The following is a 14,409-nucleotide window of genomic DNA, read 5'->3' as shown; positions in this document are numbered from 1 at the left end:
TTCAGAATGTAGATATTGCTGTACGTTTGTTTCATATTGATAGTACATACAGGACAGTGCTCAGTACACAGCCAATGTGCCACATTTTATTATCCTCACTTAGTGTTATCATAAGAGGGCTTGATTTGACTGTCCTGATTGCTACAACCAACCCTCAAGCGACAGTCTAACACATGTACTGTGGTAGAGTGAACCTAGAGTTAAGGCCATAGCCTTGTTACATAAATCAAGTAGAGTACTACAGGTGTTTCCTGGTTTTATTCATTTTAATCCTGTAGTTCTCCTATCCAATGGTTGTTCTTACCTGGACCAGAGGGTGGCGCTAGTAGTTAGAAAACAATTCATTTTGAAACACTGCAATTGTTTTTGAATAGGATATATCTAAAGATATTTGAGAGATAAACACATATGGAGTTGGTAACAAGAGTGTCCATACTTTTATTTTGATTTCTTGTTCATTGGACTGTGCTGTGTGTATTCCTGGCTGTTCGTAATTTCCTGTAAAGTCCAGTATTGGAATGTCAAGAGTGTTTGCTTTGGAGTGAGGGCTCTGAGTAACAGGGATCGCCCACAATAACATTAGCACAAGCACGGTGTGGGGGAGTGGTTTTCCGCAACAACACTATGGACAAGTTTCTTTTGCATGGCCCGGTGCCCCGGTTGGGAGGAGTTTGCACATTTTAGATCCTACCATTGGTCCCTAAGTGAAAACTCACTGTCTGTGAGCCCTGTCTGTGATACTTAGAGGCATCTGACAACACTAAACTGGAAACGTGGAGTCGGAGTGTGTACAGTAGGCGGTGCTTGAGTCAATAAATAGGCTTATAAATAGGAAATCCTCTCTAAACTGACTGGTCGTAGACAATACACCATAAAGGAATACACGGGCGGAGGTAGGTTCTCTCTACATATGTGAATCACCCGATGGCAATTTCAAATTTGCGATTATAATATTTATCCTGTGTGGAATGTCTAATGACGGCAGCATAACAAAAAATCATATATAATTTTTCCCTTATTTGGGTACATGTATGTATGTATGGTGTTTACTGTTTTGTTATTAATGGAGTGGATATGGTGATGTTTCAAGTTCTCTCCGAATGCTTGAGTTTTGTAACAAAAGTACAGTAGCTCTGGCTCAGAATGTCTGTTTCTCAGTTTTTGGATTTCTATATAATCACTACATTTTAGAGGAGACAGAAAAAGTAATTTACTTGCAAGAATGGCCTACAACAAATGTGTGCTTGTGTAGGGGACCAGTGTGGTTTCAGATGTGGACAGGTTACTGATGGCACAATAATCATACTAACACACACTGAATACTACTAAGAGATAGATCTGGGTCTAAGGATATTATCCATGTTTGACATGACTTTTCTGTTTAGGACCTGTAGGAAACATTGCATTTTTACAACGTTGGGTCACACAGGGATAATAAGGAAACAGCAGAAGAAAAAGTAACTAAAATGACATTTTCATCTCTCCCTCTCAGAAGATTTGACAAAATGTGGAATAGGATATTTTTTTGTGGACTGGTTGTCTGTCTCATCAGCCTCACTGACCAGACTCAGGTAAATATACAGTCAGTCAGCACTGATAAACAGAGAAACATGTTATTCCTTTAAACCTGGGAGTAACCATTACTTATCTGCTGGTTTTGTACAGGGCCAGAAAACAACTTTAGTTGTTCAAGGTAAGTCTTAGTTTTTTATTTTTATCACTTACATTGGAAAGAAGAGTTCATGTACTGTATGTACATGTGTGTTTGCTTGTTTCAGGGACAGATTGCACACAGATCAAAACTCTCTCCCCTCGAGCCACCAGTGGAGTGTATGTCATTCAGCCTGCGGGAGTCAGATCCCCCTTTAAGGTATGGAAACATCGAAATATATAGGCCAGGTACTATATCTACAGTTGTCATTTGGTTACACAGCCACACAGGGGAAGTAAAGCTTAGCTATGGAATGTTGGTGTCGCCAGGCTTGCAAGATTTACTGAAGTTCTACAGAGTTCCATTCTTGGACAGTTTTTGTTCACAAAAAAACGATTTCTTGATTCAAAAGTACATTGATGTTGTATACAGGTGTATTGTGAGATGCTGGCAGACGGAGGCTGGACAGTCTTTCAAAGGCGCACCGGGGCAGAGGTTCTTTTCAACCGGAAGTGGGCAGTGTACAAACAAGGCTTTGGGCATCTACGGAGTAATGAAGGGTCCCTCTGAGCACCTCACATTTCACCAGCAACTAATACTGTAAACTGTGTACTTTGCTGAGCCAATGTTGGCCAAATTTAAATACATTTTTGTCTATAATAATGTTTACCTCTAAGGCAACTTATAGAGGTTTCCCTATACTGTCCGTTTTTCTCTTCTCAATTCAGTTCTCTGCCCTGTTGTTTCCTAGAGGACCACTGGCTGGGTCTGAGTAAGGTGTTTGCTCTAACAAAGGGCAGGGAGCGGAGCTCGACCATGCGGGTCGACCTGTGGGACTTTGAAGGGGGCACTGCCTTCGCTGAGTACAGTGACTTCCGTCTGGGCACGGAAAAGGAGGCCTATAAGCTGAACGTTGGAGCCTACAGGGGCAACGCAGGTAACAGTGGTCATATTTGTTACTTCAGTGTTATAGTTATTTCACATTTGGTGGCAGCATGGGACCATTACACATCACATATGTCATATGATATGTATTCTGGGTTGATATTTATAAATGGTGTATACTTTGGAAGTCAATATAATCAAGAGTGAAGTAGAACTGATGTATTCTCTCTGCATCACTCCCTGTCTCTCCGTAGGTGATGCCATCCGTGGGAAATACGCCGGCATTGACCAGAATGGCTTTGGCTTCAGCACAACCGACAAGGACAACGACGGCTGCTCACCCTGCATCTTTGGAGACATCGCCGAGAACACGTGCAGCTTCTCGGAGGGAGGAGGAGGGTGGTGGTACAGTCGCTGTGGCTCTGCCAGCCTGAACGGAGACTGGCACCCCGCCGGCGAACACATCGGCTGGGCCTCCGGCCTCCACTGGGAGACCTGGAAAGGACCTGCTCCATACTCGGCCCGAGCGAGCCGCATGATGATCAAGTCTGTGTGAGGCCACGTCTCAATACATCTGAAATGGTTTCCTAGGCCTATGTCTCCTTTGATTTATGACCACCGGTCTGAGCCACATTAGTGGGCATGAGTAGAGGAAACCATTGAAATAACAGGAACACACACAGCTATGTGTTCCATGGAGTGATGCCTGCATATCGTGCCATATTGCTTAGCTTGAATGGTCTGTTTATTTGGATCTGTTGTGCAATCAACACACTATTTGCTTATCCCATTTGCTTTGTTGTATTATATCATGGTGCATAAGTCAGAGCCAACATGTAAGTGACAGAAATAGAAAATATACATTTTTTACACTTTTTTACCCTCTAAAGTCTACAATGAGTTATGTTTTCAGTGAAGAGAAAATACCTTGAAGTTATTTGTTACACTGTAACAATTCTACATCTAACTTCTGAAGTTTCATCACAGTTTGACAATTCATATTGTAGAATGTTGATATTGCATGCATTTTTAAATAAAATGAATTTTTGAACATTTGTTTAGCACAAACATATTCAATAATGTTCAGAGGCCATTCATTTGGCTTGTATTCACACATTCAAAGCTCTGTGTTTATAGAGAAATAGAAGTTGTACTAATTGCATATTAAATCATTCATGGTTTCTCATCATACAGTAAATAGGTTTGTTGTTCTCCTACCCTAGAAACCTGGTTTCTAACTTTGATTGATGATGGACCTTTAACTTTGTTAAACATTGCTACATTTTTTTTTATGGTGACATCATTGAGGACATTGAAGGTTGCAGTGACACATCCATAACCTGAGCGGGAAACCAGATTGCATACCAGAGAGAATACTATAGACATCAAGAAAGCCAGTCAGTTGATTATTAACAAGTTTTTCCAACACTTTTGATTAACAGGGAAAAATAGAAATAAGCCTAGAACAGTTAGGATCAGCTTGATCTCAGGACAAACCATGGCTGCCTTCCAAGCAATGGGAACCTCCCCAGACAGCAGAGAAGGGAAGTGACTGCATACATTACTTACTACTTCTCCTTACTGGTTCCCCGTGGGAATCGAACCCACAACCCTGGCGTTGAAAGCACCAATGCTCTACCAACTGAGCCACTCAACTTGCTGCATTCCAGCCATTATTATGAGCCGTTCTCCCCTCAGCAGCCTCCTGTGCCACACATACTATATATATATATATATGGAAGTATTATATTGAGGTATTAACCCAGGATAACCCAGAATGAGGACTAAATGGACTGACAAAGAGCCATAGCAAATCTATAGCAAAGATCCAAAGTTACTCCCTGAAACTAACATTCCTGCTGATTACACAGGTATTGAATTTTAATTATGGCTTTATAAGGTTGATTTGTGTCTTTAATGCCTGCATTGGCTGTTCCTTATGGTTGTGAAGATCCTCCTTTTTAGCCTCTGTTACATCACTACCTCTACTAAAGGTAAAATGGCTGGATATGTTGCCATCAGACTAATGTTACCTTCCATGAACAGTTGAAGTTGGAATTTACATACACTTAGGTTTGAGTCATTAAAACTCGTTTTTCAACCACTCTACAAATGTCTTGTTAACAAACTATACTTTTGGCAAGTTGGCTAGGACATCTACTTCGTGCATGACAAGTCATTTTTCCAACAATTGTTTACAGACAGATTACTTCACTTAATCACAATTCCCATGGGTCAGAAGTTTACATACATTAAGTTGACTGTGCCTTTAAACAGCTTGGAAAATTCCAGAAAATTTTGTCATGGCTTTAGAAGCTTCCGATAGGCTAATTGACATCATTTGAGTCAATTGGAGGTGTACCTGTGGATGTATCTCAAGGCCTACCTTCAAACGCAGTGCCTCTTTGCTTGACATCATGGGAAAATCAAAAGAAATAAGCCAAGACCTCAAAAAAATTGTAGACCTCCACAAGTCTGGTTCATCCTTGGGAGCAATTTCCAAAACGCCTGAAGGTACCACGTTCATCTGTACAAACACTAGTAGTAAGCAAGTATAAACACCATGGGACCATGCAGCCGTCATACCGCTCAAGAAGGAGATGCCTTCTGTCCCCTAGAGATGAACGTACTTTGGTGCGAAAACTGCAAATCAATCCCAGAACAACAGCAAAGGACCTTGTGAAGATGCTGGAGGAAACAGGTATAAAAGTATCTATATCCACAGTAAAATTAGTCCTATAATCAACAGAACCTGAAAAGCTGCTCAGCAAGGAAGAAGCCACTGCTCCAAAACCACCATAAAAAGCCAGACTACGTTTTGCAACTGCACATGGGGACAAAGATCATACTTTTTGGAGAAATGTCCTCTGGTCTGATGAAACAAAAATAGAACTGTTTGGCCATAATGACCATTGTCATGTTTGGAGGAAAAAGGGGGGGGCTTGCAAGCCGAAGAACACCATCCCAACCGTGAAGCACGGGGTTGATAGCATCATGTTGTGGGGGTGCTTTGCTGCAGGAGGGACTGGTGCACTTCACAAAACAATTTCAAGGCAATGCTACCAAATACTAATTGAGTGCATGCAAACTTCTGACCCACTGGGAATGTAATGAAAGAAATAAAAGCTGAAATAAATCATTCTACTATTATTCTGACATTTCACATTCTTAAAATAAAGTGGTGATCCTAACTCACCTAAGACAGGGAATTTTTACTGGGATTAAATGTCAGGAATTGTGAAAAACAGTTTAAATATAGTTGGCTAAGGCGTATGTAAACTTCCGACTCAACTGTACCCTCATGAAGGAAAGGAAACGATGACAGTACATCTATTTTTGAGGATTGGGACACTCCTGAAAACTCTCCTCTCACCTGGGCCAGAACTTTCTCTGAAACTTTAACAAATTCTCTGCCCCGCCATTAGTTGAGCCCTTTAGATAGCACTCCTGTTGACTTTGTGAGAAGATTAAAATGTACCTAAAGAAATAACATATAGAATCCCTAGAATAGAAAATGGGATCCTTGCAACATGCCTAAGAAACTAATCAAATATGGTAAAATATTGTATCAAACAATGAATTTGTATATATTTTAGGCAATAAGGTCTGTGTAAGGATGATGCTGTGAGTCGAGAAGCAGGTGCAGGTGAAACGTTTAATAAAACATGGGTGGCGAAGGTGGAAATCACAGATGATGTTGGGATCCAGAATGTCCTCCACCGGAACCCAACACCGCTCCTTAGGGCCATACCCCTCCCAGTCCACCAGATACTGGAGCCCAGCAGAGATCTGACTGCCCTCGATATCCGGGGGGGGGGCAGCATCAGCTAGGGGACCAGGAACCACCAGCCTGAGAAGGGTGACATGAAACGAGGGTGAGATACGGTAGTGACGGGGCAGTTGTAACCTATGTCACCTCGTTGACCCTCCGGAGAACCTTAAACTGAGGCCGTTTTGTCGGGCCATTCCTTCCAGGGCAGGTGGAGTGGGAGGTTCCTGGTAGAGAACCAGATGCGATCCCCAGGGGTCTCACTGGAAGGGGCGTCAACCCAGTGGAGGAGTGATGCAGCGAGCTCTGGGCAAACTCTGCCCATGGAAGAAATCGTGCCCACTCACCCTGCCGGTCTTGACAGTGACTCCTCAAGAACCTCCCTAGCTCCTGATTCATCCTCTCCACCTGCCCGTTGGACTGAGGCCGGTATCCGGGAAGTGAGGCTAAGGCCCTCCATACTCGTGATGTGAATTGGGGACCACGGTCGGAGACGATGTCCTCCGTAAAGCCATAATGCCGGAAGAGTGCCTCAGCGACCTGGAGAGCAGTGGGGAGACCAGGAAGAGGGATTAAACGACATGACTTAGAAAATCGATCCACTACCACCAGAATGGTGCGGAAACCGTCAGAGGGGAGATTGGTTTCAAAGTCAATGAAGAGATGAGGTCAGGGTCACTGAGGCACGGGAAGTGGGAGGAGCTTCCCTGCTGGAGCATTCCGGGGGGACTTGGTTTGGGCACATATGGAACAGGAGTTGACATAAGTTAGTTCCTGCGCCAAAGTGGGCCACCAGTACTTCTCAGCGATGGAGTGGATAGTGTGAGAAATACCTGGATGTCCAGCAACGACAGCTGTGTATTCCTAGGTCAGCAGCCAATCCCTTATCCCTGTGGGAACGTAGATGAGCTCAGGAGGACAGTTCAGGACTGTGGGCTCCCTCTCTGCATCCTAGGCCACTGGACCTACAACTTGGGAGGATGGGATTATAGGTGCACTCTGGACAGGACCCTCTCCCGAATCGTAGATACAGGACAGGGCATCGGCCTTGATGTTCTTGGAACCTGGGCGATAGGTCAGCATGAAGTCGAACCTGGTGAAGAAAAGAGCCCAGTCTGATTCTCATCCTCGACCATGAAATGATAGGGTTATGGCGTTGAAGCCAAGGGAGACCGAGAATTATCTTGTGAACTGGTGCACTGGTGATGAAGGGGGTGTTTTCCTGATGAGTGGACTACACAGATTAAATGGTGAGGGTGAGTGGTTGAGTGGTGTGGGTGACGGTTCTGGACTATCCAGGACTTGAATCGGGAAAGGAGAGTAGAGCGGGTATGAGTTGATGTTAAGAGAGGAGGCAAGGGTCTGGTCAATAAAGTTCCCAGTGGCACCGGAATCCACTAACGCTATTGACACAGTACATGAGGGACAGTCAGCTAGTGTGATGGACACCAAAAAGGGCCGGATGAAGATGGAATACTCACTCCTGCCCTAGGTGCTGGAGTCTCATGTGCCCATCCCTCTGTTCTTGTGGATCCTGAATTTGGACATGCCGGACACCTCTGGAGCTCATGCCCTCCTTGTCCACAGTACAGACAGCGCCCCAGCTATATCTGTCTGTGGCACTCCGCAGTGGGGAGACGAGTGAACCCTTCCTGCATGGGTTCTGGCTCTGATCCCGAGTATTCATTGAGGGAGGGAGAGAAATGATGAGAGGACAGTCGCGCCTGAAGTAGGTTAACCAGACGGATGGCCATCGCAATGAGTGAGTCCAAGGTGAGATTGTCGTCTCGACAGGCCAGTTCCGTCTAAACCTCTTCACACAAACCTCTTCTAAATAGCGTGCGAAGTGCCAGCTCATTTCACCTACTCCCCTCTGATGCAAAAAGTAGAGGGAGCACTGAAGTAGGAAGCCACGGCATTTGGATGGTGTACCATCATATTTATCCGGGAGGGATCGCTGACTTGAGCCGGTTGATGAATGGGCTGATGTACTAGCTCACTGGGTCGACTGGTTGTAGAGTATCCTCCGCTGGATGAAGCTAACGCCTCCTGGGTGTGTTTGAGATGTTGCACACTGAAGAACCTCCTCCATAGCCGATCCCAGTTATGCCAGCTGGTCATGGTGTTGATGTAAAAGAGAGCCCTGTTCATTGACTGTCAGAGAGATTTGAATTTCCTGCTGCTTCCATGGTTTGAGTTGGTATTCTGTAATGATGACGCTGTGAGTCGAGGTACAGGTAAAACACTGAATAAACAACAAACATGAAACAAGACAGCGTAACAGCGGCAAGATGCATGAAAACAGGAATAATACTAACTTGAGGAATGAACAAAGGGAAGGGACCTATAATGAGGTCCAGGTGTGAATCATAATGATGAGTGCCAGGTGCGCGTAATGATGATTCCCAGGACCTGTGGTTAGTTTTCCGGCGATGTCGCCCACCAGAGGGCAGGAGCAGGAGTAGACATGACAGTCCGAGGCGGTTTGATATAATTAAGCAATAAAGCCCGGTCTAATTACATTGGTAACTCGTTTTTAATAGCAATAAGGCACATCGGGGGTTTGTGGTATATGGCCAATATACCACGGCTAAGGGCTGTTCTTAGGCACAATGCAAGGCGGAGTGCCTGGATAAAGCCCCTAGCCGTAGTATATTGGCCATATACCACAAACCCCCGAGGTCCCTTATTGCTATTAAAAACTGGTTACTAACGTAATTATAGCTGTAAAAATAAATGTTTTGTCATACACTTGGTATACGATCTGATTTACCACGGCTGTCAGCCAATCAGAATTCAGGGCTTGAACCACCCAGTTCATGATGGTCAATATTCCACAGCTAAGGGCTGTTCTTAGGCACGACGCAGTTGCCTTTTTATAGACAAGCATTCAGAGGTCCAAACAGCAGGTCCAAGAGAGAGAGTGAGAGATAGGGTTGAAACAGCAGGTCCAAGAGAGAGAGTGAGAGACAGGGTTGAAACAGCAGGTCCGGGACAAGGTAACACCTCTGGTAAAACAGGTCGGGGTTCCATAGCCGCAGGTAGAAACACTAGAACTAGATTGGCAGCACTACTAGGAGGACTGGGGACAGGGACAGACAGGAGTCATCAGGCGAGGTAGTCCTGAGGCATGGTCTTGGGGCTCAGGTTCTCCAGGATGGGGGAGGGGGGACATAAAGAGAGAGAGAGGAGAGACTTAGAGGGAGTATGCCTAAGATCACACAGTACAGCAGATAGGACAGACTGACCCGAGCCCACCGCCACATAGGGTAGCATAGATACTGGAGACTGAGACAGGGTGAGACAATGTTACCCCTGGACAGGGCCAGTTAGGCAGGATATAATCCCACCCATTTACCGAGAGCACCGACCCAACAAGGGATATCAACAGACCACTAACTTACTACCCTGAGACATGGCCAGGTATAGCTCACAAAATATCTCCCCCACCGTATGAGCAGAGGAGCCAGTGAATTATCCCCCGTAACAGGATCAGAGGCAGAGAATCCCAGTGGAGAGTGGGGAACCAGCCAGGCAGAGACAGCGAGGGTGGTTCATCACTCCAGTGCCTTATTGCCATTCACTTTTGCACCTCTCGGCCAGACTATGCTCAATAATAGGACTTACTGAAGAGATGAGTATTCATTAAGTCTTCAGTGACCTTTAAGTCTTCAGTAAAGCCTTAAAGTTTGAGACAGAGTCTGCGTCTCACATAGATCGGCAGACCATTCCATAAAAGAGGAGCTCTATAGGAGAAAGCCCTGACTCCAGCTGTTTGCTTAGAAATTCTAGGAACAATAAGGAGTTCTGCAGCTTGTGACTAAACTATGGTATTTCACATAAACCAAAAATTATTTTGCATTAATGACTCTGGTGGAAGTGTTCAACACCAAATAGTGCTCAAAGATTCTGAACATAAAACACGGGGCATTAAAAGTGAAATTCGGGTTTTGTAAATATACCACTTACATTTGATAAAAAACATATATATACACTGAGTGTACAAAATATTGAGAACACCTTCCTAATATTGAGTTGCACCCCCTTTTGCCCTCAGAACATGCCTCTATTCGTCCGGGCATGGACCCTACAAAGTGTCGAAAGCGTTCCACAGGGATTCTGGCCCATGTTGACTTCGATGCTTTCCACAGTTGTGTCAAGTTGGCTGGATGTCCTTTGGGTGGTGGACCATTGTTGATACACACGGGAAACTGTTGAGTGTGAAAAACCCAGCAGTGTTGCAGATCCTGACACACTGAAACCGATGCACCTCACACGTACTACCATACCACGTTCAAAGGCCCTTAAATATTTTGTCTTGGACATTCACCCTCTGAATGGCTCACATACACATTCCATGTCTCCAGGCTTAAAAACCATGATTTAACCTGTCTCCTCCCCTTCATCTACACTGATTGAAGTTGATTTAGTAGGTGACATCAATCAGGCATCATAGCTTTCAACTGAATTCACGTGGTTGGTCTATGTCAAGAAAAAATCATGTGTTCCTAATGTTTTGATAATCAGTGTATATTGTACCAATCCTCGCTATATGAGCCACGTTACAATTCCCACCATGTGAGTTAACCCTCTTGGCGTGATGCGTAAGGTGTTTGCAGGGATTTATTTGAAGGTTTGAAAGACAAGTCAGGAATCTTTTTTGGTTGCCCAAAGATTATGATCACTTGACCGAAAATATAAATGAGCTATTTTACATGCAGACATTTTATATACAGTACTGCAAGCCTTTCACCTACACATAGGGGATGAACCAGAAAGATCAGTTGTGGAATTCTTTGTATTTTAGTTGTCAGTAAAAAAAATTGCAGAACAGGTTTAACTTGTTCGACTGAAAAATGGGGAGGAACGAGAAAGATCAGTTTTAGGCTGGAATTATTTGCAGTTTGGTTATTTTAAAAAAGAAATCACCTGCCCAATGGGGCAACCTCAGTGGGCTCAACTAGTACGACTGCTAAGTACACTTCCCACAGACAACAGGGCAACTCTTAGTGTCAATCCCTGTTCACATCCCTGCCCTGCTGTTCACTACAATATCTTTTAAATGACAGCGTTTTTAATGAATTTGATGATATCATCTTGAAGCCCATTCAAAACAGCATGGGAAAGGATACTGAAGTAAAGCATAAGCAGCTGTCACCTTCACAGCGAATATAAATCCCTGATTACACATGAAGGCGATATCATGGCGACGTTAGCTGGCTAAAACGCACAGATTCACCTGATCAGGTCTAACTGTCGTAACTTCTCCCTTAAACATAGCTCTAAACTTAAAGAGTGACTCCCTTTAAAAAGACACAAATCCCTTTAAAAGTGGCCTGTGTGGCATCAATATGAGTCAGAAACAGTTATTCTAGTGTCAAAATTGACTTCTAATTTTGGTCAAGTCGGAGTTTGAAACATCAGTGCGTCATAACAGGTAAATGAACGTTGGGTTCCAATTTAAAAATGTCCATTTGCCCACTAACATGGGGTGAACAGTTGTGGTGATTGCTCTCTACTCAATAGCATAGACAGTGAGACAGAACTGCCCAGCATCTACGGCTCTGTTTACATAAAACAACACATTGCACCATTTTTTGCTTGAGAAAAACTGCCCCAAACACCTTAGTTATAATGCAAAACATAAATTACATATTTATTGAGTTAGTCGTGAGTTAGCCTGCCCCAGAGCAGGCTAGTTCTGAAGGATTTGTTGCAATAGAAATTGACCTGGCTAAAAGGTGAGCCACTTTTGTAAGACCAGTTTTTCAGAGTTGCAGAGTTACCTCGCTAACACCTCAAACCTGCTTCGTAGGGTTCCCCATCTGGTCACCTCTGATGCTGTGTTTGGCAGGGTGTGTCAAGACAAAACATTTTTTGGGGTCCTGATACCTCCACTATGGGTTCAATGCATCGCAACCAATTACATCTTTCTGCTCCAGCAAGCATTACTCATGTCAAAGTTTTTGCAGAGCAGTCACAGAGGAGCCATCCCATTCTAGAACATCGGTGTCAGACACTGAGGATAAATCTGAGGGAAGAGCATCCACAGAGCAGTGTTAGAGGGAACTGATTGGTCTACAGCATAAACTGAGGAGTGTCCAAAAGTAATCAGATGACCAAAAGTACGTTACTCATTTTGCGTAATCCAATGGATTATGTTACTAATTACTTTTATTGTCATGTTTTCTGACCGTGACAAATGGTTGCGGTAAAGAAATACATGCACAGATCATGACAAAGATCTTTCCAGGGGATCCACAGGGGTGGGACAGGGACGGAACGGGGGATTACCTACGGCTCCAAACCCTCAACCTAAATAAATACAGGAGAAGGTAGGTTCATCTACATGTATTAGTCACATGCAGGAATATTTCTAATTTGTGATTATAATAATTTACATAATATGTATCCTGTGTGAAATGTCTAACTGGTATTTAACTGTTTAATTTCTGCCTAATTGGGTCAAACTGAATTTCAAGGGTACATGAATGGTGACCACTATGTTGTGAGTTTATTTTATTTTATTTCACCTTTATTTAACCAGGTAGGCTAGTTGAGAACAAGTTCTCATTTGCAACTGCGACCTGGCCAAGATAAAGCATAGCAGTGTGAACAGACAACACAGAGTTACACATGGAGTAAACAATTAACAAGTCAATAACACAGTAGAAAAAAATGGGCAGTCTATATACAATGTGTGCAAAAGGCATGAGGAGGTAGGCGAATAATACAATTTTGCAGATTAACACTGGAGTGATAAATGATCAGATGGTCATGTACAGGTAGAGATATTGGTGTGCAAAAGAGCAGAAAAGTAAATAAATAAAAAACAGTATAAAAACAGTATGGGAATGAGGTAGGTGAAAATGGGTGGGCTATTTACCAATGGACTATGTACAGCTGCAGCGATCGGTTAGCTGCTCGGAGAGCTGATGTTTGAAGTTGGTGAGGGAGATAAAAGTCTCCAACTTCAGCGATTTTTGCAGTTCGTTCCAGTCACAGGCAGCAGAGTACTGGAACGAAAGGCGGCCAAATGAGGTGTTGGCTTTAGGGATGATCAGTGAGATACACCTGCTGGAGCGCGTGCTACGGATGGGTGTTGCCATCGTGACCAGTGAACTGAGATAAGGCGGAGCTTTACCTAGCATGGACTTGTAGATGACCTGGAGCCAGTGGGTCTGGCGACAAATATGTAGCGAGGGCCAGCCGACTAGAGCATACAAGTCGCAGTGGTGGGTGGTATAAGGTGCTTTGGTGACAAAACGGATGGCACTGTGATAGACTGCATCCAGTTTGCTGAGTAGAGTGTTGGAAGCCATTTTGTAGATGACATCGCCGAAGTCGAGGATCGGTAGGATAGTCAGTTTTACTAGGGTAAGCTTGGCGGCGTGAGTGAAGGAGGCTTTGTTGCGGAATAGAAAGCCGACTCTTGATTTGATTTTCGATTGGAGATGTTTGATGTGAGTCTGGAAGGAGAGTTTGGAGTGGAAAGTGGAGTGAGTGGAGTGGAAAGGGTGACGTTTCAGGTTCTCTGTGATAATGTTGTGATATTTGACACTAGTTTGCTAAGATTTTAGATAAGTTTGATATTAATGTCTGTCTTTTTAGCCATTTCAAAAAGATGATAATTTTGGTGGGATTACAATTTTAAAAATGAGTGTGATGTCAATGATATCCATTAAAAGGAAAAAGCAGAAAATAAAATGACATTCTCATCGCTTCCCCTCTCTCTCTCTGTCTCTCTGTCCCTCTCGCTCTGTCCCTCTCGTCACCCCCCCCTCTCATCACTCTCTCCCCCCCTCTCATCACTCTCCCCACTCTCTCTCTCTTTCTCCCTCTCTCTCAGAAAATTTGACCAAATGTGGAAACGGATCATTTTTTGTGGACTGGTGATCTGTCTCATCTGCCTCACTGACCAGACACAGGTAAATCAGTCAACACTGATAAACAGAGAAACATGTTATTTCCTTTAAACCTGGGAGTAACCATTACTTATCTGCTGGTTTGTACAGTGCCAGAAAAAAACCTTTAGTTGTTCAAGGTAAATGTAACACATTTGTTTTACTTACATGAAAAACACAAGAGACAACCATTCTTAACC

The 14,409-nt window shown here is 43.8% G+C and overlaps 1 protein-coding gene and 1 non-coding gene across 4 annotated transcripts; one reads left to right on the top strand and one right to left on the bottom strand.

Moving 5' to 3' along the window:
• Positions 1–30: 30 nt before the first annotated feature.
• Positions 31–3,592, top strand: LOC135572885 (angiopoietin-4-like). Of its 3 annotated transcripts, none has more exons than XM_065021528.1 (7): positions 31–893; positions 1,496–1,571; positions 1,666–1,693; positions 1,779–1,870; positions 2,084–2,201; positions 2,403–2,588; positions 2,791–3,592. In XM_065021528.1, exons 2-7 carry the CDS (start codon positions 1,506–1,508, stop codon positions 3,090–3,092), a joined length of 792 nt encoding a protein of 263 aa, XP_064877600.1. In that variant the 5' UTR covers positions 31–893; positions 1,496–1,505; the 3' UTR covers positions 3,093–3,592. The 3 variants fall into 3 exon arrangements, with proteins under 3 accessions (XP_064877600.1, XP_064877599.1, XP_064877598.1); XM_065021527.1 differs by having other exon boundaries at positions 1,493–1,571; XM_065021526.1 differs by having other exon boundaries at positions 1,386–1,571.
• A 526-nt stretch (positions 3,593–4,118) lies between these two features.
• On the bottom strand, positions 4,119–4,189 carry trnae-uuc (transfer RNA glutamic acid (anticodon UUC)). The gene has a single exon. It is a non-coding gene; the product is annotated as a tRNA-Glu (tRNA).
• Positions 4,190–14,409: the final 10,220 nt, after the last annotated feature.

Source organism: Oncorhynchus nerka, linkage group LG8, assembly GCF_034236695.1.
Source record: "Oncorhynchus nerka isolate Pitt River linkage group LG8, Oner_Uvic_2.0, whole genome shotgun sequence".
Classification (NCBI taxonomy): domain Eukaryota; kingdom Metazoa; phylum Chordata; class Actinopteri; order Salmoniformes; family Salmonidae; genus Oncorhynchus; species Oncorhynchus nerka.
This window is presented reverse-complemented; position numbering and strand designations above follow the sequence as displayed.